A 27,646-nucleotide genomic window follows, 5' to 3' on the forward strand; every position below is an offset into this window, starting at 1 on the left:
TTAAAAATAGTAAACCACAAGTTTACTGGTTTAATAATAAATAACCGTTTTATGTCAGGTAAAGCAATAAAAAACATGAATATTTAGACTAGACGGAAGTGAAAGCTATCTGCTAACAAGGCCAACGTGTGCTTTACTGGATCCGCATATTTCCTGGAGGACGTGTGTATTTCTGTTACGATTTTCCACAAAGAAGTTTTTTGGCAAATTGAAAACATTCGGTCAGTTTTGTGTAAACGTCGACAGCTTTTATAGGATTTTTATGTTACCTTTTGTGAATGTTTCCCCCCCCCCCCCCCCCGAAATATCCTATCACAACAGCTATTCGGTAAACTGTCAAAGTGCCAGGAAATAGACGGTACCCGATCACCCCCCCCCCAAGCAACGACGCCCCCCCCCCCCAGTCTTTTTGTTAGGATTTCTATAAACTCTTGCAGAACTACCATGTTGCTACTTTGCCTTGTACACGTGCAATTTGAATTTTAATAAAGAAAATACGAGAAACCTTTTGGAGTGTAGTATTTTTTGTGTGGCGTTGCACATTCTTTTTATACATAGAGCTTGTTTTGCAGCTATTTTTATTTTTCTACTAGAGCTGTGTTTCTGCACCTTTGGAATGTAGTTCGCCTCATTACACTTTTTATAATCAGTTTTGCAGTAGTTAATGGAGAAAAATGGTTATTCGGTTAGTGACCTCATCCAGCTGCTTACTGGTCTCCCCCCTAACTGCGTGTAAACACCAGGGATCCCATGGATACAAAAACACAGAGCCACTGTTTCTACTAATAGAAACAAGCCTTAGTTTCATGTCCGACAATACAAAGAAGAGTTGATTCTTTGAGAAGGAGATGATGGTTCCTCATGAAAAGAAACCCAATAACTGTTTGGGGGGGAGGGGGGGTCATGCAGGTTTCCATATTCTCAAATAAGGTAGCAGCTTGAGAGCTGGTCCTGCACAGATCACAGTCTGTGAGGATTAGCAGGCATGACTTAATCTCTTCCCTTTCTAGCATGCTTGCTGGCTGAAAGGAGATGAAAGATAAGGGGGGAAAAAATACAGCTTTGGTCTGTAGAACACGTAAAGGTGGACGGACATCGGGAAATGCAGCAGCTGCAAGTGGCAAAAAACACCTTCACCTATCCCCACCCTGCCTTCCAAGACTCTTTTGTGTTTGTGGCATGGTTGGTTTGTGGGCGTGTGGGCTCCCTTGGTTCGCTGTGAGTCCGGAAAGATCACGTTTGCTGCTTCCTCTGACACCAAAAGCTTCCATTAGTAGGACTTATCGGAGGTTTTTATGTCAGCTTCTGCAAAACAAAAACGTGTCCAGTTTTCTGGTCATGGATCTCGTCTTCAAAATCCTCGCAAACAGGATGCACGCGCAGGAGACGAATTTTGGCACTGCAGAAGGGTTTGTTGGAAAAAAAATGTGGCAATTACAAGGAACCACCACCAGAGGGCACTGTCGCTCCATTTACAGGTTTTTACTTTGTTTACACCTCGTTTGTACAGAATAAAATCATAAATAATATGTAATACTACATTGGTATTACGTTTAGAATTACATTTAAAAAGTTTGATTACATTTTGATTTAAATGATTTATTTCAGACTATTTTAGCGTAATTTCTTTTAAACGTTTACTTTATTGTTTTTTTTTTTTTTTTTCTTAATTGATCGGCTGTAATAAATAACTAGAACCGACAAGTGATTGTGCTTTGAAGAAAGTGTCTGCTGATCCCTGATTTCAAGGTGGTGCAGCAGCAGCAGGAGGAGGAGGAGGAGGAGGAGGAGTAGTAGGAGGGAGTTTCAGCCACGCGCCCATTGCGTGGTGCACGCACGGGCTCACTATCTGTCAGACATGGAGCGCGGTGCCGGTGAGAGACTTTTGTCTCGCGCTCATAAAAAGTAACAGGGGGAGTCTAAACCCCCCAAATCTAGGGGATCCGCGTGGCAGCCAGGATCGGCAATGTTCTGCAGCAGCAAGACTCCGTGCGTCAACGCCGCAGAGAGCTCCAGGAGGGCCGCAGACGGTCTGAGCGACTCCATCAGGAGACTCGGTAAGGAAACCTGAGATCTTATTCTGACCCCACGAAGCCAAATCAAAGTGGGTCACTGCATCTCACACATTAACAGACTTTCCTCATTCATTTAAGCTCTTTTGGAAAGAAGAAAAAAGTTTTATCCTTGCTCTCCTTCATTTAGTCAGAGGAGGTGAACCTGTCAAGCTCCTCTGCTTCATAATCATTCCTGTTCATGGAAAACAAAATGAGTTGATGTGTAAATGGAAGTTGGCCAATCACAGCTGAAGCTTAATGAGTGTTTGTGTACTCACTCTGACCTAAAACTGACCATCAACCATCATGATCAGTGTTGAAAGTAACTCATTTCTTGCTGCATTGAGGTTAAAATTCAAATTACTGAGATAAATTTCTAGTCAGTCTTTAATTTTTCTTTACATTTTTATTTTTAGTTTTTTATTAAGGTTATAATAATTCATTTTAACTCATCAATTCATATAAGTTGTGGTTGACAGTATGATTTATAGTCAACATTGGTTCTTTTTGAACGATCTGATTCACTGACCTAAAATCGATCCAGGACATCTTTAGCCAAAACTTCAACCAGTGTGACTCAGAGAGAAATACTTGGTACTGAACAGGAGGTGACGTTTTCCAGATTTTCCTTGGATTTCTTGCAAGATAATCAAGTGCAAATTAAATATGTGTACAAACAAATAAACAAACAAGAATGAATGTCAAATCCATTCACATTTTAGTTTTGTAAAGTTCAGCCCACTTTGCTAAATTCAAAGTGTTTCCACACATTGGACTGGAAGGATGGATTTTTTTTGCTGCCATCACGTGTGTGTTGTTCGCTGTGATGCACTTGGTCATTTTTAGTAAAATAGAACCTACCATACCTCAATCCTAATGGTATTTTCCAGTAACGACAAAATTGGTTTATTTCATTTTGAAACGAATTTCCAATGGTCAGTTTGATTATGAACCTGTCTCAGACAGATCGATCTGCTTGGATTATAGGCATATAATTCATTGATTAAGTTGAATATTGTTGCACCCCTACATCTGTTTTAGTGTTTGGAAGCTAACGAGCCTCAGATTTCCTGTTTGGTCTCCATTTCCCCTTCAAGGTCCCTGTAATGTTCAGAGCCTTTGTTTTTCATTTAGTTTTAGTTGACTAACCTGTAAATATGCTAAGAATTGTTTCATTTTATTGCCTTATTTTACTCATGAAGTGTGGGGTTAGCACACACAAAACCAATTCAATGAGAAGATAGTTATTCGAACAATACAGGACTGTTGAATTTGAAGATTTAGTGGAGCAGAAAAACTTTATCCGGCGTGCCTAAAGGTTACAAAAGTTATTTGTTTTTACTTCAGAAGATAAAAATCACAGGAGATTTTCAGAAGCAAACATGTTTTCATTTTGTCTGGGTAAAAGTTTGGAATTCCTAACAGAAAGTTCTAAAAAGTTGTTCAGATAAAGTTTTATTTAAGTAAATATTTGTAAAGACGAAATTAGAGTTATGTGCAGTTTTCTCTTTTTATTCCTTAAAGATTTAGTAGAGCAGCAGAAATAAAACAAAAATAGCTCCTTTTCTGTCATGAAGATGTGTGGACCTATATTGTGTATTGAATATGTAATCCCCTTAGCAGTCTGAGGCCTTTTTGACCTTTTTTTCTACTTTAAAACTTGTTCTAATAATGTGTCTTTAAAGTAGTTTTGTGTAATAATGTCCATATTTTTAGTACAACCAACTTCTTATGTTTTTTCACAGAAATTCCTCATATATTACACAATATTTCAGTCCCTCCAGGAGTTTGCAATGTTGTGATCGCAACTATTAACACAAATGTTAAACAAACCCCGTCAACTGTTACCTTGCAACTTTAGAGTCAGAATCAGAAATACTTTATTGATCCCACACGTGGGAAATTACATTTCGACTGCAACTTTAATGCAACTTGGACTTTAATGCAACCTGTCATGGACCGCGTGACAACAGTCACGGGTGAAGATGTTGCTTCGCGACTGTTTCCAGTGTGGCTCCTTCCTGGAAGCCGAGGATGAGGGGAAAGACGAAGACACCGCCAGGTGCGACAAAACGACATCAACAGAAAAACGTAAAGAGTCTGGAACAATTTCACTCTTATTGATAATACAAAGGAAGAGTGCAGAGCCTTCTCCGAAACTGAGCCGATCAATACCAGCAGAAGAAACAGATCCTTTCCTCAAAGCCTTCAAACAGCGACTCATCAGTGGTCCTTTGGAAATGGAAAAGAGGAAGATTCTGTAGAGAACATGTGAGGCTTAATCTGCCTATCATTTTTCCCTGCAGAATCTAATTTTTCTCTAAAGTCTGTTTAAATCAATACACAAACATATGAGTTTGTGGGAGCAAGACAGACCAAAAGTTCATTTTGGGGTGTCACAGTTCTATTAATGTTAAGTGAAAGCACAACAAAGCTGTGTATGGTGAATGTACAGAATTTCCCAGTGCAATTATCACAATAAAAAGAGATGGGACATGAGAATGTGAAGTTTATTTCATAATTTAAATTTTAGAGGTGCTTTAAAAAAAAAATAAGCATAGCAGCTTTTGTTGCAACTTTTTACAAAAGTTGCCTCAAATTCAGGCACTTTAGGCCGCAACAATCTTAAATAACTGCTGCAAAATCCTGGAGGGGCTGATAATTCCACAATGAACCTGAAACTTTACAAAAAAAATGGTTAACATAAATCAGGTCTTTGTTTACTGCAAAAATTGAGATCAAACTGTTTTTATGTTTCATAAACAACATCATAAACATGTGTTTTGTCTCTACAAAGGTAGAGACAAAATTTAAATGTATGAATCCAAAAACACAGCAATGATAAAGTCAAAATAATGTGAAAAATGTCTATAAAACAGACAAAGCTCCACTAAATTACATACAATAACTATTATGTCTCATAACTAGTTGGTAAACCCATTGTCCTCCTGTTTCTCTTTCTTTATTATAGTATCTTTTGCCATTTTTCCTTTTATTTTGAAAAACATCACGAGAAACACATTGAAGTCCATTTATTACTTCAGACTTTATTTGATCCACATCTGCAAACATTATTAACTTAAAGTGGACAATTTTTTTGAACAACTATAATAAATAATCTGTAATATATTAAGTAGCTTTCTCAACAGTGACCATAACTCAGTGAGCGGCTGCTGCTCTGAGGTCCTCAGCCCAAAATAGTTTCTCCCGATGGTCTCTCTGACTAGACTCTAAACGTCTGGAAGTGTGACCCACAGCTGATGCAGACTCTGCCATTTGAGCCGGTTATTTTATCTACGCGTGAAATCTTTCTGCGCAAATGACAAATGTGATCAGAATGTGGCACATTTACATACGGTGTGTGGAAGATCATCCTAAAGCTGTGACACTACAAGTATGAATCGCCGTGATCTTCTGCTCCTCTGAAACAGTGAAGTTCATCATAAACGAGTCAGAAGGTTTCAGTTTCCCATCCCAAAAGTTGTCTTCTTTCTTTTTCCCTCTGGATGAAGCTCTGGATTTGAGGTGTAGGGAGAAGAAAATACCTTTGCTCCGCTAAACAACACGCGCTTTAGGGTTTTAGAAGATTTTTGTTGCAAAACACCTTAAATTTTCAACCAGTGAATAATCACAAAATACATGTAAATAAAAACTCAGATTCAGTAAAAGACTTATTTTCAATTTTCCATCTTAATCTTTAATCCAGCTGGACCTCCATTGTTGGGTTTTCATGATGTTTCTCCCAGATATGAAAGTTTTTTTCAGTGTTTTCATGTCGTTTGATGAAAATCCTTCTGGTTCATGCGAATCATTTTGTTGTCGGGACTTCCAGCATTTGTTGTGAAACGTTACGGGGAGAAGACATTTATTGGTAACCATTGTTGCTCTCTTTCCAAGAAGAGTAAACATGCTGGACACTACTGGCGCTCACCAAACAGTTGATTACTGACTGGGTGACAAAACAGATTTTGACGCAACAGAAGAAAGATTTGAAAAATAGAATCCAACTAAACTGGACGGTGTTGTTTTTGTTCTTTCATTTTCACTCCTCCACAGTTCTGTGCGCTTTAAACCTCCTTTAAATGAAGTTTAACGCGTTGAGGAGCGCCCTGTTTGAATCTTTTATAGTTGAAAAAATGAGACAAATACTTCCATAAGTATTGAAGTAGGAACCCTGATCATTAGATGGTGTGCCAAAAAAAAACACACAAGTTGAAGTTTGATCCAAGCTCTATTTGAAATGAGAACACCACATAAAAATAACACAACAACACAGCTTGACCAAAACAAAAGTTGGGTACAGGCTATGACTGTGTGGTTTCAATGGTTTTTCCACCCATCCGTGTGTTTTTTTGAGAAGAACTCTGCTTCTCGTCAAAATAAAAGCCTCTTCCTCTTTTACGGTGATGCTTGTGGTCTATCAGAAAAACAGACTTTTCTATGTTTCAAACAAACAATTGGAGATTTGAATCTGTAGCTTTTTACCTAATTATTAGTTAATTCTGAGTTTGCACTATAGCCTTTAGGCCGTGTCACACAGGCGCCACATACATTTTGCACATATTGCACGCAGGAAAATCAGATGTATGTGGAAAAAGCAAGAAAAGTTGTAGTCTTTACGTGAAGTTTTCACAGATGTTTCACGAATGAACCACATTAAAACCTCGTAAGAAGTATGAATACACCACTCAAAGAAAACATAAATCAACATAGAACCATCGTGTGTCAATTACATAATTTGAACGTGATATGCGAGGCGTTTATGTGCGACGTTTATGTGCGTCGTTTACGCGATATAAAAGTTATACATATCAATGGTACATGCGTGAAAGGTCCGTTAGACATACATGGCATAGTCGTGGAAAGCCTCAAATTTGCGTTTGCATCTTGCAAAATTCACACACAATTGCGTAAGATTGACCTTGTAAAAAAAAACCCACATACTTGACATAATTCTTAACCGACTGAAAATTTTGAATAGCTCGAAACTGAATTCACGTGGAGACCCGTCGGCCGAAACCCTCGATAGACATCTACGTACATCGACGAGTGACGAATGCAAGAAACACTTATGAATGACTTATATCACGTATGTATCACGAAAACCCAAAATTTCAAACGTTGAAAATGCACAAAATGTGCGTAGTGGCTGAGTGACGCAGTATTTAGTCACAGCTGGTCTTACAGGTGAGCCGCAGTGACCAGCTTTTGTTTTCCAGGACGTAAAGCCAGATCCACAGACGGTTTTCCTGCAATGATAAAGCAATTATTGGTAGAGTAAGTCCAGAACCAATTTCATCCTTGTCAACTGATCTTCGCGCTACACATTTTAAACCGTACAAGTCCTTTGTTTGAAAACCAAATTCTGAAAAACCCAAAGTATATTGACACAATGGCTGTTGCTCATGAAAGATAAACACTTTCACGACGCCACTTTATTCATCATTTTGGGGAAATAAATTTTACTTGAATTAGCTTCAGCGAGTTATAGTCTTTTTCAGCGTTGTTCAAATCCTTCAAAATGTTATAGGAAAAAATCAGTGATGCATTATTTTACTAACATACGATGTACTACGAGGAGGAGTATGTTTCAACTGATTCGTTTTTACTTGCAAATTATATTATTTGAATTAAGATTACAAATTTCAACAATTAATATCACAAAACTGGGACATATCTGTAACAAAATTAAAGTTATACTCCACAAAATAGAAGTACAAAATGTGGTAATTAAATTACGACAGTTGTCAAAAAAGCAGTCCCATTCTGAATGATTACTTTTTTTTGGGAAGTTACTCTCTCATAATTACGTTTAGTCAAATCTTGAATTAACATGAAAGAGCCCATGTTATGCTTTTCTTAAGCCTGTCAGAGTAAACTATATCCAAATATATGATAATATATTAACCTGTGCAAACGAAAGAATGATTTTTTTAAAATGCAATTGGTTATTTTTGCAGCTCATTTTCCAGACGACTCAATCTTTTTTTACAACAGCTGAGCAGACTGTAATGTTGTGTTGGACATATTTTCCTGTTACAACAGGGGGTTCAGGATCTTCTGACACACAAGGTGTGTATTTGTATAAACCCCTTTTGTATTTTAGGCTAAACTTTATTTAAATTGATTACCGTACATTTGTATCCTTTTTTGTTGTTGTTTGACCGGCCAGAAAAGAAGAAGAGGAAAGAAGGGAGGGATGTTACAGACAGGGGGTAAGGGCACAGGAGAAAGGGGGAGAAGGGGAGTTAAGGAAATCTGGAGGGTGATTACAAATGAGGTGGAGGTGGGGGGTAGAATCATTAAGCAACAAGTAGCTGGAGGATTATCATCTTTACTGGTGTAAATGTTAGTAAAAATGGGCGGGGTCTGTTTACACATACTGTAGAGTTACAAACATACCTGTTGGCTCCAGAAATCTTCACGAACAATCATGTCAACATGAACTCAACACATCTGCAGTTCACACACCTATATGAACACAAACCAACGCATGTAACGCATTTCATTCTGTCACGTTTACTATTTGTGCACCTGTCAGCTGACACCTGTGCTCAGGTGGGTGTTTATGTTCTCCTGAGGTGGGTGATGTAAAAAGAAGGACTCGATCTCTGAGGCTCCTTATGAGTGCTGCCTATTTCATGAGCTCATCCTAGAGCCAGCCTTTGCAGCGTGTCTGCATTTCGCTCACGAAGACAAACAACATTCGAACGTTTGCAAAGATGGATGTGGAGATTGTGCATATAAAAGGAAAGTGTTTAAAAAGATCACCGCTAGCTCCACGGAGAAAGTGGGTATGTGTGTTAGCCTGGAGGCGGTGATGGCAGTGCAGACTCTGCCTGGAAGGGGCTGTTCCTGCCTAATCTACGTCTCAATGTGAGAACCCGCTAGTTTTCGTGGATTGGGAGGGGCTGGTGCCCAGAGAGCAGGTTTTTAGAGGAATGCTCAGAAATGCTCAATTAAGCAAAAAATTTGGGCAGATTTTTTGTGAGGAATGAACATTATAATACACTTAAAAGCAAAAAAAAAAAAAAGTTGATTTTGCATTATGTAAGCCCTTTAACTGGTTGACACACAACTCGGAAATTCCGACACTTTTGCCTCCTCTCCCCAAAAAACTCCTCTTCTGCAGCCTGTTTTTAAAGCGCTGATATGACCGAGCTTGAGATTAAAAAACACTTCAATGACTCAAGCAAAACTCTGACACAAAGGAGTGATGACAATGACGTAGCCTGAACTTGTTTCTAAATCTGTATCTATTCAAGTGAACTGTTTGGGTTCAATGTTTTTCCAGTTCAGCGTAGGCGGCTGTTGTGCTTGAAGCAAACGTGTCACATGAATGAAGTTCAGGAGGCCTAGGAACGACCTAGGAACGAACCGAAAAGGGAAACCAAATAGCTGCAGGGAATTCTTCAACAATACTCAGGGGTGTTGTCCTGGTGACTTTTCAGAGACACCTTTGTGGGGGCAGACGTCCCTGAGACTGAAGTCACCATGGTGTTGGAGACCACAAGGTGAAGCAGGAGTCATTTAAATGTATCTAAACTTTATTTGTGTACTTATATACCCAGAGTCTGAACCAGTAAATCCATTTAGATGCTTTTAAGCAGGCATGTATGAGGTATTTCACATACTTTGCCGGACGTGATTCATACAAACTGTGTTTTGCTAAAAAATATTTTAGATATTTGGCATTTGACTTTGTCGTTCTACATTTCTTTTAGATTTTTATTTATAATGGGTCAGACTCATAAAACTGTCAAAATGACATTTCTATGTCTAAACTTTTTGACTTCAAGTTGCCAAGTACCACAAACAAGCCAAAACAGTAATAGAAATTCCTTCTCTATCAGACATGCAACAGCAAAACTCTGCATTTCAAATAAAAGGCTTGGTTATTTACCTTAGATTGAGAGTTAAAAAAAAACTTTTCCTGGAAGAGAATTTCTTACCGGTAGGAAACAGCTGCAGGGAGTGGTGATTTGCAAAATATTAGATATGTTTGTGTGTCACAAATTTATCTGAAAGTGGTGCTGGTAGGTAGGAAAATTAAAAAAAGTTTTTTGTAAAAAATTAAAGTGCGGTGGAGGGGAGGGAAGGGCAGTACTGCAAACCATTTTACGGCAATGAGCATAAACACGCATTTAGACGTGATCCAAGAAACCAAAGGGACAAAGAGGTGATGACTAATGAGACACACAACAACTGAGGCCTTAATCACATGCACCCGCATGCAGCCGCCTGGGGTTGACTCATGCGTGATACTAAAGTGCCTGTAGGATACCAACACAACCTATGACATGAGCATCATTAAGGTGCAGGGTTGAAGAAATGAAAACACTGCACCACGTGCCAGCTTCTCACCTACTTCACCCATACTTACCCTTACGTGTTAAGTGTTCGCTATGACGTGCTGCCCGTAGATGTGCATGAACATTTTGTTATCTGTTGCCGGCCACCAGTAGAGGTTTGCTCATTTTTCACGCGGATCCAACCACAAGGGCAGCTCTGACTAAGACAATACTAAGTGTGACAAGACAAAAATCTTGTAGAATTCTTAAGGACGTAACCTTGATAAAATAACACAGAAGAAAAAAAAAGACATAAACACCGTAAAATCAATTTAAAAGTTAAAAAGAAGAACTTTAAAACAACAAAAATGTCAAATCAACCAGGTTTTCTCAGCCAGATCAACAAATGGAAAATCTTTTCTGTCATATCTACTATGTTTCAATGCTCTAGTAAGAAACCATAGGATAAATAATAAAGATTAATACAGGACAGAGTAAAAACTACACATCTTCAACAAACTACAAATCCTTCAAGTTATGAAGGATTTTTTTAATGACCCAGTTGTGAGGATGTTTTAGCATCCTGTCCAGGTACCTAAAAGAAAAAGCTGTCTTTGATAAACAAACTGACCTCCTCAAGCATCCACCTCCTTCAGCTAAAAGAACACCAGGTGAGAAGAAAACTTAAATCGTAGATCCACACAAAGCCGCAGACCCAGATGGAGTCCTGAGCAAAGCTCTCCAGACCTGAGGTCTTCAGCACCTCCATGGTTGCACTAAACGGCAATCTTGGCCAAATAATCTTCCATCAGAAGCCTCAATGACCAGCTGCATGAACCCCTGTTCTTCCTTCACCACCTCATATACTACCTTCATCTGAATATTGTGAAAAACGTAGTAAATGAATCCTTGGCTCAAGCAGCACCAGAAGACACAACATTCAATACGAAAATATTAGAAAACCTTAGTTTCCTAGAAAATCCAAAAATGCACTTTTGCAGATTCTTCTAAAATTTGACATAGACCTGTCCATCACCCCCAGGCAACCAAAAGATAACATGGTTGCTATGGAGATTAAACTAACAGGAAAGCTGCCATTTAGAAAAAATAGTGTTTTTGTTTTTAATGAGTTTATCACATTCTGGTGGAAGGGTAGAGGAAGAGAGTGAGGCAGTGATTCAGGTAAAAGGGGACAGTGCAGCATTTTTCCTCATTTCTCTTTCTTAGATTTTATTGATAAATAATTATCAATTAAATGTGATAGACAAAGACAAACTTTAAAAATGTTGTCATCTGCACTCCTGTGTTCTTTTCTATCCTAACATTCCTGATAAAACTTTCTGGATTCACAAATTTTTGGTTTCCAATCTGTTTTTTTTTTTTTTTCTGGCTTCCAGAAGACCGTTGACAGATTTAGAAATGCAGACGAGGTTTTTTGTGGACAGCTGCAAGGCAAGAAGAGAAACTTCCACCGGCCCTGCGGTAGTGTCATATGCACAACTCCCTTTGAGTGTGTGTCCAAATGCTCGCATGGAGTTGGCGCTTGCTTTCGCTTGTGACAGTTGCTGAGGGAAATGCGAAGCTTCTCCCGGGAGGAGCTGGTATGCTTCTAGGAGCGAGGGGGATTCATGCACAAATGATGCGACCATCTTTGCTTTTTATTGTCCTCTGAGCTGAAAGACTACCAACCAACAAACAAACTGTCACAAAACAGACATTTTAATAACATACCCATGATCCTTTGCCCATTTATAGATTTGTTTACAGGATTTTCATTTTGCAAATCAGTTTTGTTCTAAATTGATGTTTCTTACTTTCTTTTTTTTATCTTTTGCTTTTTATCCACCTCTATTTTTCTTTCCACTAATCTGTTGCACACTGAGAAGCTTCAGGTGGCCAAACATGTTTTACAGGTTTCCATTGAGTTTCATTGATGACATAGTAGAGCCTGGCTGCGTAACAGCGTATTGTGAAAGGGTGAGTCTGTGCAAACATTGTAAATTCATATTGCAACTAAACACAAACACCTTTAACCGCTCTCTAAGACCCTTTCATGCTGAGATTCCTTGGGCCACATAGCTGAACTTCATGGTTACTAACCAGGAGGGGAATTTGACCAGCCAAAGAGGCGAATGTCAAATAGATTTTCTGCTGTAACAAAACGGCAGAGCGGTGTTAAAGCTGGGTCGAAGCAGATCCAGTTCAGGCTGTTTGGGCAGCTCGCTGTGTCAGTACCCGGCGCTGCATGTGGTAACGGCTAGGAAAAACAGTCTTGTTGTTAATGTGAGTCTTGAGGGGGAGAGGGTTTCTTTGTGTTTGGCAGAACAGGGAGGGTGGGGGGAGGCGACAGAGCTGAGAACAGTTTCTTTTTTTTTTTTTTTTTTTTTTTTTTTTTTTTTTTTTTTTAACTTGTCCTGTCCAACAGCTAGGCAGACAGATGAGAGCTGAGGGCCTCTTGGGTTGGACATATTTTACTTTAACAAGAGGGGTTATTAATCTTCAGACAAACCAAAGGTATGTCTGAATAAACCCCTTTTGTAATTGAGGCCAAACTTTATTAATTTCAAACATGTCTGAAAATCTTTGGTGTTGGACCGGACGGAAAAGGAAAGAGGGGAAGAAGAAAGAGGGACGTTAGAGAGAGGGGGGGTAGGGGGTGATAATAGGAGGGGAAGGGGGATAAGACCATGAAGCAGCATAAAGCAACAAGTTTACTGGGTGTTAATCATTATGGTAAGGTTCAAATGTAAAAAAAAAACAAAAAAAAAGGGCGGAGCCTGTCCACACACACACTCAAATGTTATAAACACACCTGTTAGTTGCAAAAATGTCCACCTGTCGACATGTACACAAAACAGATAGTGTTCACACGCATACTTATGCCTTAAAACCAACTAGTGTGAAATATTTCAGTCATTCAGTCTGTTGAGCTGACACCTGTGCTCAGGTGAGTGTTTATGTTCTTCTAAAATGGATGGTGGAACGTGAAAAGAAGGAGGGAGAGTGCCCAGCCATCCCCACCCCAAGACCCCCACCGCACCAGCAGCGGCAGCCGGATTCCCCCCAACACCACACGGGAACCGGCAGGGAACAACCGCCGCCCGGGCGACCAAGCCCGCCACCCAGGCCAGGGCCAGCAGGGCCGCCGCAAGGCCCCCAGAGCCAGAGAGCAGGGAGGCACGGAGGGAAAGAGGGCGCCGCCCCAGCCCAACCAGGAGAGCAGCCCCCCCGCCGCGCCGGGAGAACCCAACGCAGGGCCCCACCGGAGAAGGACGCCCACAGCCCCAGACGAGCACCCCACCACCACCCAGGAGTTCCGGGCATCCCCCCGCCCCAACCCCAGGTACGGGCCAGGACCCCCCAAGGGAGACCCACTCCGCACTCCAGGCAGCCATCCGCCCGGCCAACGGTTGGTCCAGGGAGGAGCGAGGCAGGGGCCCGCCGCCCCCGCCCAGGAGGGGGGAACCCCGGGGAAAAAAGAGGGCCCACAAGGGGTGTTGTAAATATGGCCCGACCAGGCTCGGCCACAGTTGGAAATTTGGCGGGGCCCAGCACTCAGGAGCAAGGACCAGAACCCACCCCCCAGGGACACGAACACCCCCGGCTCAGATGTAATGTGAACCCCCCCACCGCGCGGAGAGAGCACCGCCGGGCCCAGGAAGCCAGCACCCCGGGGACACAGCCGCCGTTGCAAAGGGGCCCGTACCCCCCACCAGGGAAGAGGCAGGGGACAGATGGTCCTAGGTCCCACCTTCCTTGCAAAATGTGTGTGCGTGTATGTGTGTTTGAGAGAGTGTGTGTGTGCATGTGTGTGTGTTTATGTTGGGATGTATATATTGAGGGGGGAGGGGTGTGTGTACTAAGGGGGGTGCGGTTAAAATTGGCGGGTAGGGCACTAAGGGGACGTCTCCTGATTACTCACAGTGACGTCCCCTCACCCTCCCCACCAAGGGGCCCTAAATGTCTAAGGTGCGGTTAAAATTGGCGGGTAGGGTGCTAGGAGGACATCCGCTGCTTGCTGGCAGTGATGTCCAAGCACCCCCCCTACCAAGGGCCCTACATGTCTAAGGTGCTGAGAACAGTTTCTGTGTGCTGCAGTTTTGGGGGCCCTGTTTGAGGAGCATCCAGTTGGCACTGGCAGCTTTCGGACAAAGACATAAGAGGATAGAGGGATAGGATGCCAACTGTGTCTGGATGGATGTTCAGACATGAACAGAGGACAAAAACACAGAAAAATAACTGAAAGACTGAAAGCTAGGTTGGATTCTTTGAAAAGAGCGGCAAGAAAAAACTATTTTTATCCCAAAAGAAGCAGCGATGCATGGCTGCCCATTAAAATCTGTTTTTGCCTGAAGTTTCTGTAAACTTTGTTTAAACGTCCACTCACAACTCCAGATCTTTGTTGATTTTTTTTACCTCTTTGTAATGTCTGGATATTTAATAAAAGTTTTCTGACATTAAAGTAAGAAACATCTATGATAGTTTCTAATAGATTGGTTGTATTTCTTAAAACCAGTCAATGCAAATTTGTCTTGTTCTTTCAAACCTTCATCCATGAGCTGAGGCTGATGTTCACTGCAAGGAAAATAATTATTTTGATTGGGTTGATGTTGGTGCATTCATGAGGGACAAACAGCAGGAACACATCAACCAGTCAGAAAACACGAAACAGTCACTTAAAGGGACTTTTTCCTTTGAATTAAGTTGAATTGTTTGACTTAAAAAACATTTGACACCTTAAACCACAATATTTGTCTTATTGACTAAATATGGTGAAAGAGGAAAAGCTCTTCTATGGTTAACAAGTTATTTAAACAATAGACAACAAAATATCGCTAAGTTAAATGTTTGCATTATGACTTGTGGAGTACATCAAGGGTCTGTCCTAGGACCCAAGTTATGCAATTTGTATATAGATGACGTTGTAAGTGCATCCAAAAGTTCAAATGTACATTATTTGTTGATGACACAACAAAATTATCACAAAATTGCAAAAAAAAACAACAACAATATATGGTAGTTAGAAACAGACATCTGAATTTCCAATGACATTGACAGAATGAAGCAAGTTACATTTCTGGGTGTCATCAGTGATGAGGGCATTACTTTGTAATCCCATATCAATAATACAACAAAAACAGCTGCTGTTTTACATAAGGTTAACTCAGATAACAAAGTACTGTATTTATATAACTCCTTCATTCATAACGGATAAAACATACTTTGGTTTAATGTTTATTCTACAAAAAGGCAGTAAAAACGATCTCTGGTAGTAATTACAGAGATCCATCCAATCCATTATTCGGTAAATTAAAAATATTAAAATTCAAAGATTTAGTTGACCACAGAGTTTTTTAATTAAGACATAAAAACACATCAGAATTTTTTGCCACACAAAATACAGAGAAGAGTTTAAAAAAAGACAGAAATTATAGTTTAAAGGGATGTGGGACTTTCTTTTTGCCGAAAAATTAAAAAAAAACCTACGGAAAGATTTGTTTCAATTCGAAGAGTCAAGATATAAAACAAACAATTAAAGAAACAAAATCACCTTCAACAAAATAGTAAAGATTTGCAACTAAAATACAATCAGTGAACCTTAAACTTAAACTGTGAATGCTTGATGCTTGATGTAATGCTTAATGTATATATATATATATATATATATATATATATATATATATATATATATATATACACATTTATGTGTAGAGACATTACTTTTTCTAAATGATTCTTTCGCTCTGTTTTTGCTTTTTCTAAGAATGTAAAAGGGGCAGAAAAATGTTTTTTTTTCTTTCTATTCTCTTTCATTTTCATAAGAACCTGTGTACAATCTTTTATTTTTTTATTATTTTTTTGGAAATTAAAAGAAATGAAAGAGAACTAAAAATGAAAAGCATCTGAAAGTACTAATAAATAGTTGCTCTCCAAAATTGCTGTGTTTCCCTTTGGGATAACGTTTTCTCCTTCTGCTTGACTGTCGTCATGCTCCAGGGATTCAGGACAATGAAGATGTCCACGTGATGATGCGGGGCTCCAGCATGGTGAAGGTCCGCTCTTCCAGTTGGCAGAAGAGCCGCAGCCTGCGGCTGCTGGACGACGGGCTCACGGTGTGGTGTGAGTCCACCAAGAGCTCCTTCAAAGGCAAATCCCAGCAGACCTGTGAGTTTGGCTGCAAAGAAGTTCTGCTCTGCTGTTGTGTGTGTTTGCACTGGTCTGAGCTCTCAGACGCAGGAATGTCGCAGACTTTTAAAGACTCGACTGGGACTGAAGTGCAAGTTTTCACCCTGGCTGCACTTTGGTGGGAGATTCATCTCTGTTTTACTTTGAAAGGTTTGCTTGTTCCTCTCAGATGCAGAGGCTCAGCATCAGCATATAATGCAGCAAAAAGCATTTTCAAACCCAAGAGGAACCAAACAAAACTGCCTTTACCTTTTTGATGATGTTTGATTGAAAATGTCTGCTCTGGATTTAAAGGTTTACTCAGCTCACGAAAAAGAAAAATAGGTTTTCAGTAATTCTCCTTTTGTTCCTGTCTGCCCTGGGAAGAGGGTAAACAGCGACTGAGAAAAGTGCTTGAACAGTGGGAGGATACCTGAAACTGAACTGCTGATAAACGTTAACACTTGACTCTCAAATTTCTGCTATCCGTGCATTTGAAAGAGTCTATTTAAGGATCAGTTAGATATGATTTATTAAAAAAAACAAAAACACAGCAGGGTATGAACAGATTTATGATCATTTACTTCACATCTTTTCTACCCTATTGCTTTTTTAAGCTTCTTTCTAGGATTCCTGTAACAGGAAGACAGTTCTCAGGTTTACTAGCAGATTGATTTTTAAAAAAGCTGCCGTTGCAGCAGGCACAGAAAGCATTTATGGACAAACGGGTGGCATTATATATATTTGCTTCTTCTTGCTCCTATTCAAACAATTAATGGTAATATTTTTGTCTCTTTTCTTTGTTTTTATTGCTGAAAATTGCTTGAAATAAACCAATCAACTGTTAGAACTCCCTCAGCGGTCCAGCTCTGTATAAGTTCCACTCCAATTATGTTCTGATTTGGTATAAAAGGGTTGTTTTCAGCCAAAATAAAGATTTAAATAACTACGTTATTTCCCCTCCTGATCATCTATCTGTTTACACACTCTCCCACTAGCTTACAGCTCTTAGCAACCCCAACCTAACGTAACCAGTAAAACAAAAATGCAAGCAATATTGGACACTAGCACTAACACAAAGTCTTCACATTTTCCTTAAAGTAAAGCTCACTTCAGGGCAACTTCTGGTTTCAGCCAACCTGTATGAGGAAAGTCTCTGCTTTTCTTATCACTTGGTTGCTACCTTTGAACTCCAGAGAGTGAGGATGTGCAGGTTTGTGCTGCAGCCAGAAATAAAGCATGACCGTCATAGGGTCGCAACCGGCCTTCAATTTTTAATCTTCCATTTAGTAGTGTTATTTTTTAAACATTTGAATGTGGCATTTATTAAATGTCTAAGTATCTTTTCATTCAAATAGTTGTGAATCAGGTTCAGCCAAAAAAAACGCAGTTTTAAAAAGAGAAAAAGCATATGCTGGGCAGCCTGCAAGCTCTGACTACATCCATGTACATCTTTAGTTTCCGTCATATGAGCTGGAATCTGATTCAAAACTGTATGGCTGGAAAGCTTCAATATTGCTCGTTTTTGTTGCACGTTTGACTGTAAGCTAGAGGGAAAGTGCGCAAACAGAGAGGTCTCAGCAACAGACCGGGGAGGAGGAGGTGGGGTTGCTGCGTGCCAATGGTCCCGCCCAAAAGTCAGAGGTGAATTTCTGATGACATCCTGCTGCTCTGCAAAAACTCTTTAAGTTTGGCTAAAAACGGCACAATAATAATTAAAAGACCCCTGGAAATGCTTTTGAAATAACTACAAAAATCAGACAGGTCTTTAAGGGCCTGGCTCCCGGTGCCTCAACAGTTTATGAATACAGCCCGTCGCTTCAGAATAAAATGCAACAGGAAGCAGAAACAAGAATGTACAGTAGTTTTGGCCTGGCTCCTTTTTTACTGCTCCGTAGACACCACTTCGGGTCAGGTTTGATCCAAAATCTTCAAAATTCCGTTCAAAAGCACTTTGTACATAGTTATAAAGCTCTTCTGTTTCCCCCACAAACATGCACACATGCCACACCCCCTTTTGCTACCTATCTAAGAGAAGAGCAAAGCACGAATGTTGCGTAATGTTGAGGAGGTGGAGACCAGAGACTTTTACAACCTCCACCATCAGAATGAAGCTTTTGTTGGGAGAGTCTCTATTTGCTGCCCAACTCAAAGATCTCTGTGCTGCAGGCTTCATGGCACTGACACAAAAGAGCTCCAGTGACAATGAATCTTTAGTGGCAGAATCAGAACATAACCACTGTCCTCTAATTACCAATCAGAAAACTTTAAAAGGTCGTGGCTGTAATAGAAAAGTTTACAGCATTTTGTCCGACATAAAAACACAATTTTATGTTGAAGTTTTAATTATTTTTTAAGTTTTAGTAGTCTTTGTACCAAAACAGATTTACAGGAATACAGCAATGTCATCAATATAGGAAAAAGTACAATCAGGGAAAGAGGTGCAGGCTGCAGTGCCTAAACAGAACCAAGACAGATATTAAAACAAACATTTCCACTTCCTGTCACAACAAAAAGTGGATTTATTAACTTATGAGTAATTCTATTTCACTTTTGTGCATCAATTTCACACAACTTTGTGTATTTTGCTAACATTTTGCAGGACTATCGAATCATGTAGCATCAGGGTCATAATGAGTGATGCAGTGACCACATGATTAAAGTGAAATGGTTTTTTTTTCAACTCCTTCAAAGTCTTTAGGTCAAAGATTCTTGTTTAGACACAAAATATGAGCTTCATAGGTTTCTTGTGTGTCACTATTTCCCATGTTTACACTGTGCTTTTAGTAAATGTGATCCTGAAGGGTGAAATGTCTGTGTAGCTCTTCGTTCTAAAATCAAATTCAAACTCTGCTTATTGGATGTGATCAGGCAAAGTGGCAAACAGATCAGATGGGTCTAAGCAGGGGGAGAATGAGTCATGGTATGGGCTTCTGTCATTAATAAGTAGTCAGCTGGAACTACAGGGTTTATAAATGACATTAGGTTTAATCCTACTGACAGTTTTCAAAAAGGTAAACACAAAAAAAGTGAAATTATGTCTCTTAAAGCTCCAATGCTCAACTCTCCAGCAGAGACCTTGACAAGGGCTGAGCGCAGAGCCGTTGGTTCCTCGCCTGACTTCAATCTCATTAAGAGCTTGTCAAATAAAAGATTTACAATGACGGAAGACAATGCACCACCTAGAGAAGCTCTTGAGGTTGTAGTCGCTGCTTTAGTAAAAACATATCATGAAATATACTGCAGTTAGTAAATAAAAGTTTAAACTTACTGTTTTTTAAATGTTGTAGACATTTCAAGAAATCTGTTTTTTTTTATCTCTAATCCTTTTTCTATGTTTGCACGCTAAAAATGGAAGCATATCCTGGTTTCCGAGTATTTTTACAATTTCTTTATCGAGTCAAATTTATTTTTATCTCACACCTTGACATAAAACTGCTCCGTATTTGCTCTCCAGCTGAACTCTCCCTTTCCCGTCTCAGTTGCAGTGACTGAGGTGGATTGTGTGCGCGAGGGCTGCCAATCGGACGCGCTCAGACGGCTGTCCGGTTCAATGCCGGAGAACCAGTGCTTCTCCGTGGTCTTCAGAGGAGATCGGAAGAGCCTGGACCTGATGTGTCCCACGGCAGAGGAGGCCCAGCGCTGGGTGCGAGGACTTCGCTTCCTAAAGGAGCGGGTGGCCAGCATGACGCAAAAGGAGAAACTGGACCAATATCCTTCAGTAATGCATTTCCAGAGTGCTTGAATAAATATAGGGCAGCTGAACAACATTGCTATGGTGACAGACTCTGTTGTCACATGTGCCTTCGCTCATCTTAAGCAGAGGTTATGTGAGAAGTGATGACCAAAAGAAACTATCTTGTCTAAATATAGACTAGTTATGACTGTGATACACAATCCATCTAAACCATAGTCTCTCTGTTGGTGTCAAGTCAGAATATCCTGCGTGTTCTTTTTGGTGACCCTGTAGTGCTAGTAATAGTATATAATGTAATAAATCAAGCCTCTCAAATAAACACGGTAAGAGAAAAATCCAATAGGGATTGCAAAAGACCGGCAACAATTCAGCGAGAAGTGATTTAATAGCCCATTAAAAGCTGCCATATAACCTGATACATTTGTGCCGTAACCCAGTTATCGCTGTAGGACGTCATTTATCAGTCACTAAGAGTTTTTTCTTCCCCTTAACTCTCTGCAATTGGATTCGTAGCTACTTGAAGCAAGCAGACCAGAACCAGGACGGCAACATGAGCTACGACGAGGTCAAACGACTTCTCCAGATGATCAACATTGACCTCAGTGAGCATTACGCCCGCTCTTTGTTCAAGGTCAGGATCACGGAAGAGTTTAAAATCTTTGTCTTTGGAAATCGCAGCTTATCTCAGATAAAAATAGACCAAAGAGTCTACATAGTTACTCAATAACCTGAGCATTGGTTCGACACATCTTTATCTCCTTCTCCTTATCTTTCCCACAACATACCAAAAAAACGGGTTTACTTCTTTATTGAGGGCCGTTACTGCATCTAAAATCTTTTAATCTTTTGGGGTTTTGATCTTTCCAACCCCTAAATGACCCTCACAGAGTAATTTCCTAAATGTTTGTGGGTATATGGGGTATGTTTGTTTGCCTGTTTTCACAGAACCCTTTCTTGAATCACAGCGCTGTGACAAGTCTGGAAATGGCCGCCTGGAACACAAAGAGATCGAGTTGTTCTGCAAGGAACTGATGCGACGGCCCGAGCTGGATGCCATATTCAGGCGCTATTCAAGCAATGGCTCTGTGCTTTCCATGCCGGAACTGCGGGATTTCCTTGGAGATCAAGGAGAAGACGCCTCTCTGAGTCATGCTCAGACTATCATACACACCTATGAGTTCAACGACAGTGGTAAGTCCCTAAAAGCAGGTACTAGAGTAAGTGAGGCTGTTAGCGGCGTTGCATGGCCCACAGGCCACCCCTTTTTGAGGCTGAGCAGGTGCTAAACACCTCTCACTCTGCCCCTGCCACTTTGGCCAAAATTACTTGGGACAAATTCATTAAAACACATTTTTCAAAAGGGCGGCTTTTCTGTTAGTTTTATGTCCATAGCAACCATTTAATTTTTTGGTCGCCAGTGGATGACGAACAAGTCTATGCCATTTTTAAAAGAATCAGCAAAAGTAAATATTTGGATTTCCTTGGCAACTGAGTTTTTTTTGTTAACCACGCCCACATTCCTAATATGGTCATATCGTCTGTCACATCATATCGGTGAGCTTGAGGCAATGATTCCTGCCTTAAATTCTCAGAATGTTCCTTTACAAAATGTGTGAATAACAGGGAAACCCCACATTTAGGAGCTCGCCACGCTAACGCCGTTCCCAAGTAGCTTCCCAATGATGCTAGAGTAGAGAAGTTATGTGGTCATAGAGCAAAATCCTCCAATTTCTACTAAAGGGGATCTTTTTTTAGGTCAAGATGGCGGCCTGTTTCCGAGGTGGAAGCTAAACAAAACTTTGGTGGTTGTGGACGTAACCTGGTGGTGTGTGTGAAATTTTGTGAATATCACTGGAACTAAATTTTTCTTTTCCCAAATTGTGCAAAAATGAGAAAATTGCTAAATATTATCTAAATAAAGGAGTGTGGCGATTTTGGTGAGGTTTTGAGTATGTGGCAGGGGTGAATCTTTTGTTTTAACACACAATTGGAAAGTAGAATTGCATAAACAATCTGGTCCTTGCAGTCTAGGACTGCTGCAGGCCATAATTCTAAGAGGCAGGATGAGATGGTATCTCTTGACGACAAAACAATGGTTTCGTTTCCAACACATCATTGCTTTTAGAAAATGCTTGCAATGGAGCTCAAGTAAAAAGATTAACCTCGATGTTAATGATTAACAGCTTGATGTTATTTTTTGCAGTGAAGAAGAAGCTGATGATGACTCAGAACGGTTTCACCATGTACATGCTGTCTCAGGAAAACGATGTCTTCAACCCTGAACATGCGCATGTCTACCAGGACATGACCCGCCCCCTGGCTCATTACTTCATCTCCTCGTCGCACAACACATACCTGACCAAAGACCAGGTCACCAGCACCAGCAGCACTGAGCCGTACATCAAGTACGGAGCAGAAAACCTCCCCCCTTCTCTGTTGCTGAATTATAATTTTCTTGTGGCGTAAAATGCATTTGTCACCATCAGGGCTCTGAATCAGGGCTGCCGCTGTGTGGAGCTGGACTGCTGGGATGGAGATAAAGGAGAACCTGTCATTTACCACGGTCACACCCTAACCTCCAAGGTTCCATTCAAGTTGGTCATAGAAACCATCAACCAGTATGCCTTTCGGGTATGACATTGTTTCACACCCCACTGACCTTATTGTGGTCACACGCATGAGTAATTTGGGATTTAACAAGCTGGACTAACTCTGCATCGCTGCTTTAAGTTTGCATTTGAGTGCCTCATAGTGTTTGTCCCTGCAGGCATCTCCGTACCCTCTGGTCCTGTCCTTGGAGAACCACTGCTCTATGGAGCAGCAGGCAGTCATGGCCAAACACCTCCACACCATCCTGGGGAAGAAACTCCTCACAAAGCCTCTGAGTGACCTGCCTTTGACTGAGCTGCCTTCTCCTGAGGTACACACACACAAAAGCATGCATGCACATGCACACAGGTAGCCCCTCTGGGTATCTACAGTTGCATTCCTTTCCTTCCTCACAGGACCTTAAATTTCGAATTCTGGTGAAAGGAAAGACGCAGTCGTCTCGCCTGGGTCAGATGGGCAAAAGTGTAAGTTCTGCCAGTTTTGCGTCGAGCTGTGAAGACGATGAGACTAGCAGCAACAAAAGCGCATCCAAAAAGGATCCTACATATGTGAGTTTAGAAGCACTGATGAGTCTGAGCGTTTGTTGAACACATTTGAGCCAACCAAACATAATTTTCTGCATCTAGGTCTCTTCAAAATTGAGCCCGGAGCTGTCAGAACTGGTGGTTTACTGCAAGAGTGTCAACTTCAAGGGGTTTGACAACATATCCAACATGCCTCCAAATGAAATGTCTTCTTTCTCTGAGTGTGAGGCTCTCAAGCTCATCAAAGACTCAGGTACCACAGGGGAAATATCTACCTCCTGGAGATTTCAGATGTCTTTTTGATCAGATAAATCTACAATGGTTTATAATTAGCCCTGCAGTGTGTCATTGCATGCTGCTTTATTTTGATTTGCAGGGAAGCTTTTTGTAAAACACAACACGAGGCAGCTGAGCCGGATCTACCCCTCTGGCCAGCGTCTGCAATCCTCCAACTTTGATCCTCAGGATATGTGGAACAGTGGCTGCCAGATGGGTTGGTACTCCCCACTAAAAACCCAGACTAAAGCAAAGATGATTGAAATTTGAAAAAATAACTCTCTGAAGCTACGTTCACACTGCAATGTTCAAGCAATCACTTTCAATCAAAAGTCTAAGTAAATGTGTATATGGGCATTTATGGCTTCCACATTCAAGACCGATGCGTTCACGTGTCACTACGCACATTTTTAGGACCGTTTTCGGGCTCTACATACAAAACGCGCAGCCACTGAACATCGGTTGTAAATTAAACCAGATCAAACTTGAACCAATCAGGGACTTGGATTTGGAAGTGACGTATAGATGGTGTTTCTTTTAATTCACAGAAGTGCCAACTGTTAAAAACATTGATCATGGAGGAGAAATTAATAATCGCGGTTTGTGCCCGGCTGAAATTATACGATCCCAAGTCTTTCATTTATTGGAATAGAGTTGTGGAAAAAAAAAACCTGAAGCAAGATTCATGTGATTTGCACCACTTCAACATTTCTCACTCCCATCTGTAGGTACATTCGGTAGTGATCAGTAGCAAAAGAAAAAGGAGAAGCCCCTCCTTGCCTGTCTAGTGTGAACACTGTAGGCAAGAATGTGCATTTAGCGGGTTCTTAAAACGAGCATCACATGCCCGGTGTGAACCTGTCTTTACATGAATGTGTCTTGCAGTTACCTTGAGGCTCGTATGGCCACCTCATGGGGTTGTCATGACAATGGAACTTATCATTGTCGAGTGTGTGTGTGGTAAATGTATCTGTAGTATTTGTAAGGAGAATGTAAGTTACATGCACTTATGACATACGGGTGATGCTGTTGTACGCTGCCCTACGCCACTCTCCAGTTGTTTGTAAGGTGGGAGTACTGGCTTTTTACAGACCACACGCAAATGCTACACAGATGGGGTGTGCATGTGATGCGTAAGTCCACGTAAGACGCCTCGAGAGTGCCCATACAAAATTTACCTTAATTGACCAATTTCTTAAATTCTAACAGTCAGGCTGCACACAAACGGGCGCACACTTATCACCTAAACGGCGCTAACGGGACCCTGCACAGTGCGCAGGATTTGGGGGTTGAAAAAATAAAAAAACTCTTTATAACATGTCAGCATCTCACCTATTTCACCCGTATTTGACCCCATGTGTTGCATAAAAGTTCCTTACGACCTGTCACTCACAGCATGCCTGTAGAAAATAATTTACATGCACTTTATCGCTCTACTGTTTACTGAGCGGTCTACAATCTTAATATTTTCTATGGGCCACCTGTGTGCCCCGTATAGGTTTGCCCATTTTTCGGCTGCAGGTCCGCATCCACCCTTAAGGGCAGTTGTGACTAAGGTTCTCTTGTGGGTCTGTTTATAATTAGATCTGTTGGTACTGTTGCTGACTCCAGTCTTCTCTCTGTGCCGCTCAGTGGCTCTCAACTTTCAGACACCTGGGGAGCAGATGGACCTTAATCAGGGTCGCTTCCTAGCCAACGGTCGCTGTGGCTACGTGCTCAAGCCCAGCTTCTTGTGCAGCCCTACGTCCAACTTTGACCCAGAGAACACCGGTGGAGGCCCCGGCCACACACCCACACAACTGACTATACGAGTGAGCTGTTGCATGAATCTGTCGATTAGCAAATAAAATGTTGAGATCTAATTCATTCATTTATTTGTAATGTTGCATCCACATTGTTGTCTTCTGTTTACATGTGTGGATCTTTAAATGCAATAAAAACTGAGCTCTACTCTGTTAATCCTTGGGATGGGGGGGTCAGAAAGTCAGTGAAGTCTAGGATTTTAAAAATGCTTTTTAGCAGGCCCGAATTTAGCCAGCCCCACACTGGATATGCCGAGACTTTGGGTTGTCAAAGACCTAAAATGTTTAGAAAACCATGCTATGGGTTCATCTAACCTTAGATCTTTTTTATGTCTATACATTTTATAGTGAATGCCTTCCTGACACTATGCTCTGCATTTACCCGGCTTGGGACCTGCACATTATTTATGTATTCATTTATTGTTCTGTTTCTTGGAGTTTTTTTTTTAATATAATTTTTATTTCCTTAGTTAATTGAGGATTTTTGTGGGTGATGATGGCACTTATGCCCCCCCCCCATGCCCAAATCCAGCCTTTTTAAACTGTTTACCGACCAATTTCTTTTGTTTTTTGTAGGTATTAACTGCACAGCAGCTGCCAAAAGTCAACACAGAGAAGGCGAGCGCCATTGTGGATCCGCAAGTTTCTGTAGAAATTCATGGAGTCAGTATTGACAATGCAAAAAACAAAACCCATCGCATTGACAACAATGGTAATTTTGAAATGTATTTATGTGTATTAAACAACATAAATACAAGAACCCTTTAATTTTAGCTGCATGATACTGATTTGTGTGTTTCATAATACAGTTATTTTTTTATACAATATTAATGTTTTTAAAACATTAAGACAAAAATATGTATAACAAAGTTTCCTTTGACTTGTTTATTATGCAGCATAAACATTTTTCTTCCAATGCTCAGCTGTGATTGGGTTCTTTAGAAGTGTTTTGACAGCTCTTTGGCGCCCCCTGCAGGCTTCAACCCACGTTGGGACTGCACTCTGGGCTTCCAGCTTCAGGTCCCTGAACTGGCTCTGGTGCGCTTTGTGGTGGAGGACCACGATCACACGGTCAAAAATGACTTTGTGGGGCAGTTTACTCTGCCTTTCACCAGCCTACGCACAGGTAGCTCATAAAGATTTGTCCTGTTCAGATGAAAAAGAGAAAATTTTCTCTTTGGTGTCACAACTGACATCTTCTTTTTGTCTCAGGTTATCGACACATCCACCTCCTGAAGGCAGATGGCTCCAGTCTGTCTCCAGCTACACTCTTTGTCCATGTGAAAGTGAGCCACAGAGGACCTCCAGTTCAAACCCTGTCAGAGCGTATGGCCATTGCTAAGAGGAAAGCGTGAAACACGCCTGAAAATGGAGGAAATTCTGCTTCTTTTGCCAACAAAGACCTTTAGAAGCAGAAACGCTGAATGTGAAGACTCCCTCAAACTTAACCCGTCCAATTTCTGTTCAGCCACTTAGTTTCTCAGATGCACTTTGAGACTTTTTTTGGTCTATTCAGGGCAAAAATGAAGAAGAAAAGGAGCCTTAAACACCCTTATAGGATGCTTAAGTGTTTAAACGTACATAACCTCCATGACAGAATTATTATTTTGACATTTTAGTTTGTTTTGAAAACGTTTTTAACTGTTTTGTTAATGTAAAGATGAAGAGTACCTCAACAGAAATGATACTTATATGATTTTTACCACAAAGATGTGTAATCCCTGTTTTTTTTTAAATATATTTTAATTTAACCGTTTTAGAGATTTGTTATTTTATTACTGTGTAACCCAAGTTTTTCAAAAGATTGAACAGAATTTTCTTAAATCAATCTTACTCAATACTTTGAGTACTTTAGCACTTTAAACTTACCTTTGAAAATTGTTTTAACCATCATGCTTAGAAACCACCGATATGCAAGTACTGGTTCGGTATCATTTTACAAATGTATTAAATTCTGGCCTCAAGTCTTGTTCAGCTCTTTGTTATCAGGAAATTGTGGATTAAGACGCAACAGCTCCCTTAAAGCGTCACTGAAGGGAATACTTATAGTCAGAGATAGAAAAAGAGAAGCACTGAGTTTGCCATAAATACAATGTATATGCCTTAATTGTTTTTGACTGAATCTGTGATGAGTGAACAGTTTGCAGTGTTATACCTCAGTGCCTGTGTTTGTATCATGTATCCAAGACTGTGTTTTTGTAAAGCAATAATAACACCACAAAAATGA

At 40.6% G+C, this 27,646-nt stretch overlaps 1 protein-coding gene across 2 annotated transcripts; it reads left to right on the forward strand.

Moving 5' to 3' along the window:
* Positions 1-1,714: 1,714 nt before the first annotated feature.
* Positions 1,715-27,646, forward strand: plcd3a (phospholipase C, delta 3a). 2 transcript variants are annotated; one of them, XM_078951811.1, is made up of 15 exons: positions 1,715-2,057; positions 16,343-16,510; positions 19,993-20,220; positions 20,708-20,838; positions 21,173-21,398; positions 22,411-22,612; positions 22,694-22,838; positions 22,975-23,127; positions 23,213-23,365; positions 23,444-23,594; positions 23,718-23,834; positions 25,250-25,428; positions 25,996-26,131; positions 26,396-26,545; positions 26,632-27,646. In XM_078951811.1, the coding sequence occupies exons 1-15, from the start codon at positions 1,967-1,969 to the stop codon at positions 26,772-26,774; spliced, it is 2,373 nt and encodes a 790-aa protein (XP_078807937.1). In that variant the 5' UTR covers positions 1,715-1,966; the 3' UTR covers positions 26,775-27,646. The 2 variants fall into 2 exon arrangements, with proteins under 2 accessions (XP_078807937.1, XP_078807938.1); XM_078951812.1 differs by having other exon boundaries at positions 20,708-20,809; positions 21,153-21,398.

Source organism: Oryzias latipes, chromosome 8 (assembly GCF_053564925.1).
Source record: "Oryzias latipes strain Hd-rR chromosome 8, Olatipes_Hd-rR_3.1".
NCBI classification, from domain to species: domain Eukaryota; kingdom Metazoa; phylum Chordata; class Actinopteri; order Beloniformes; family Adrianichthyidae; genus Oryzias; species Oryzias latipes.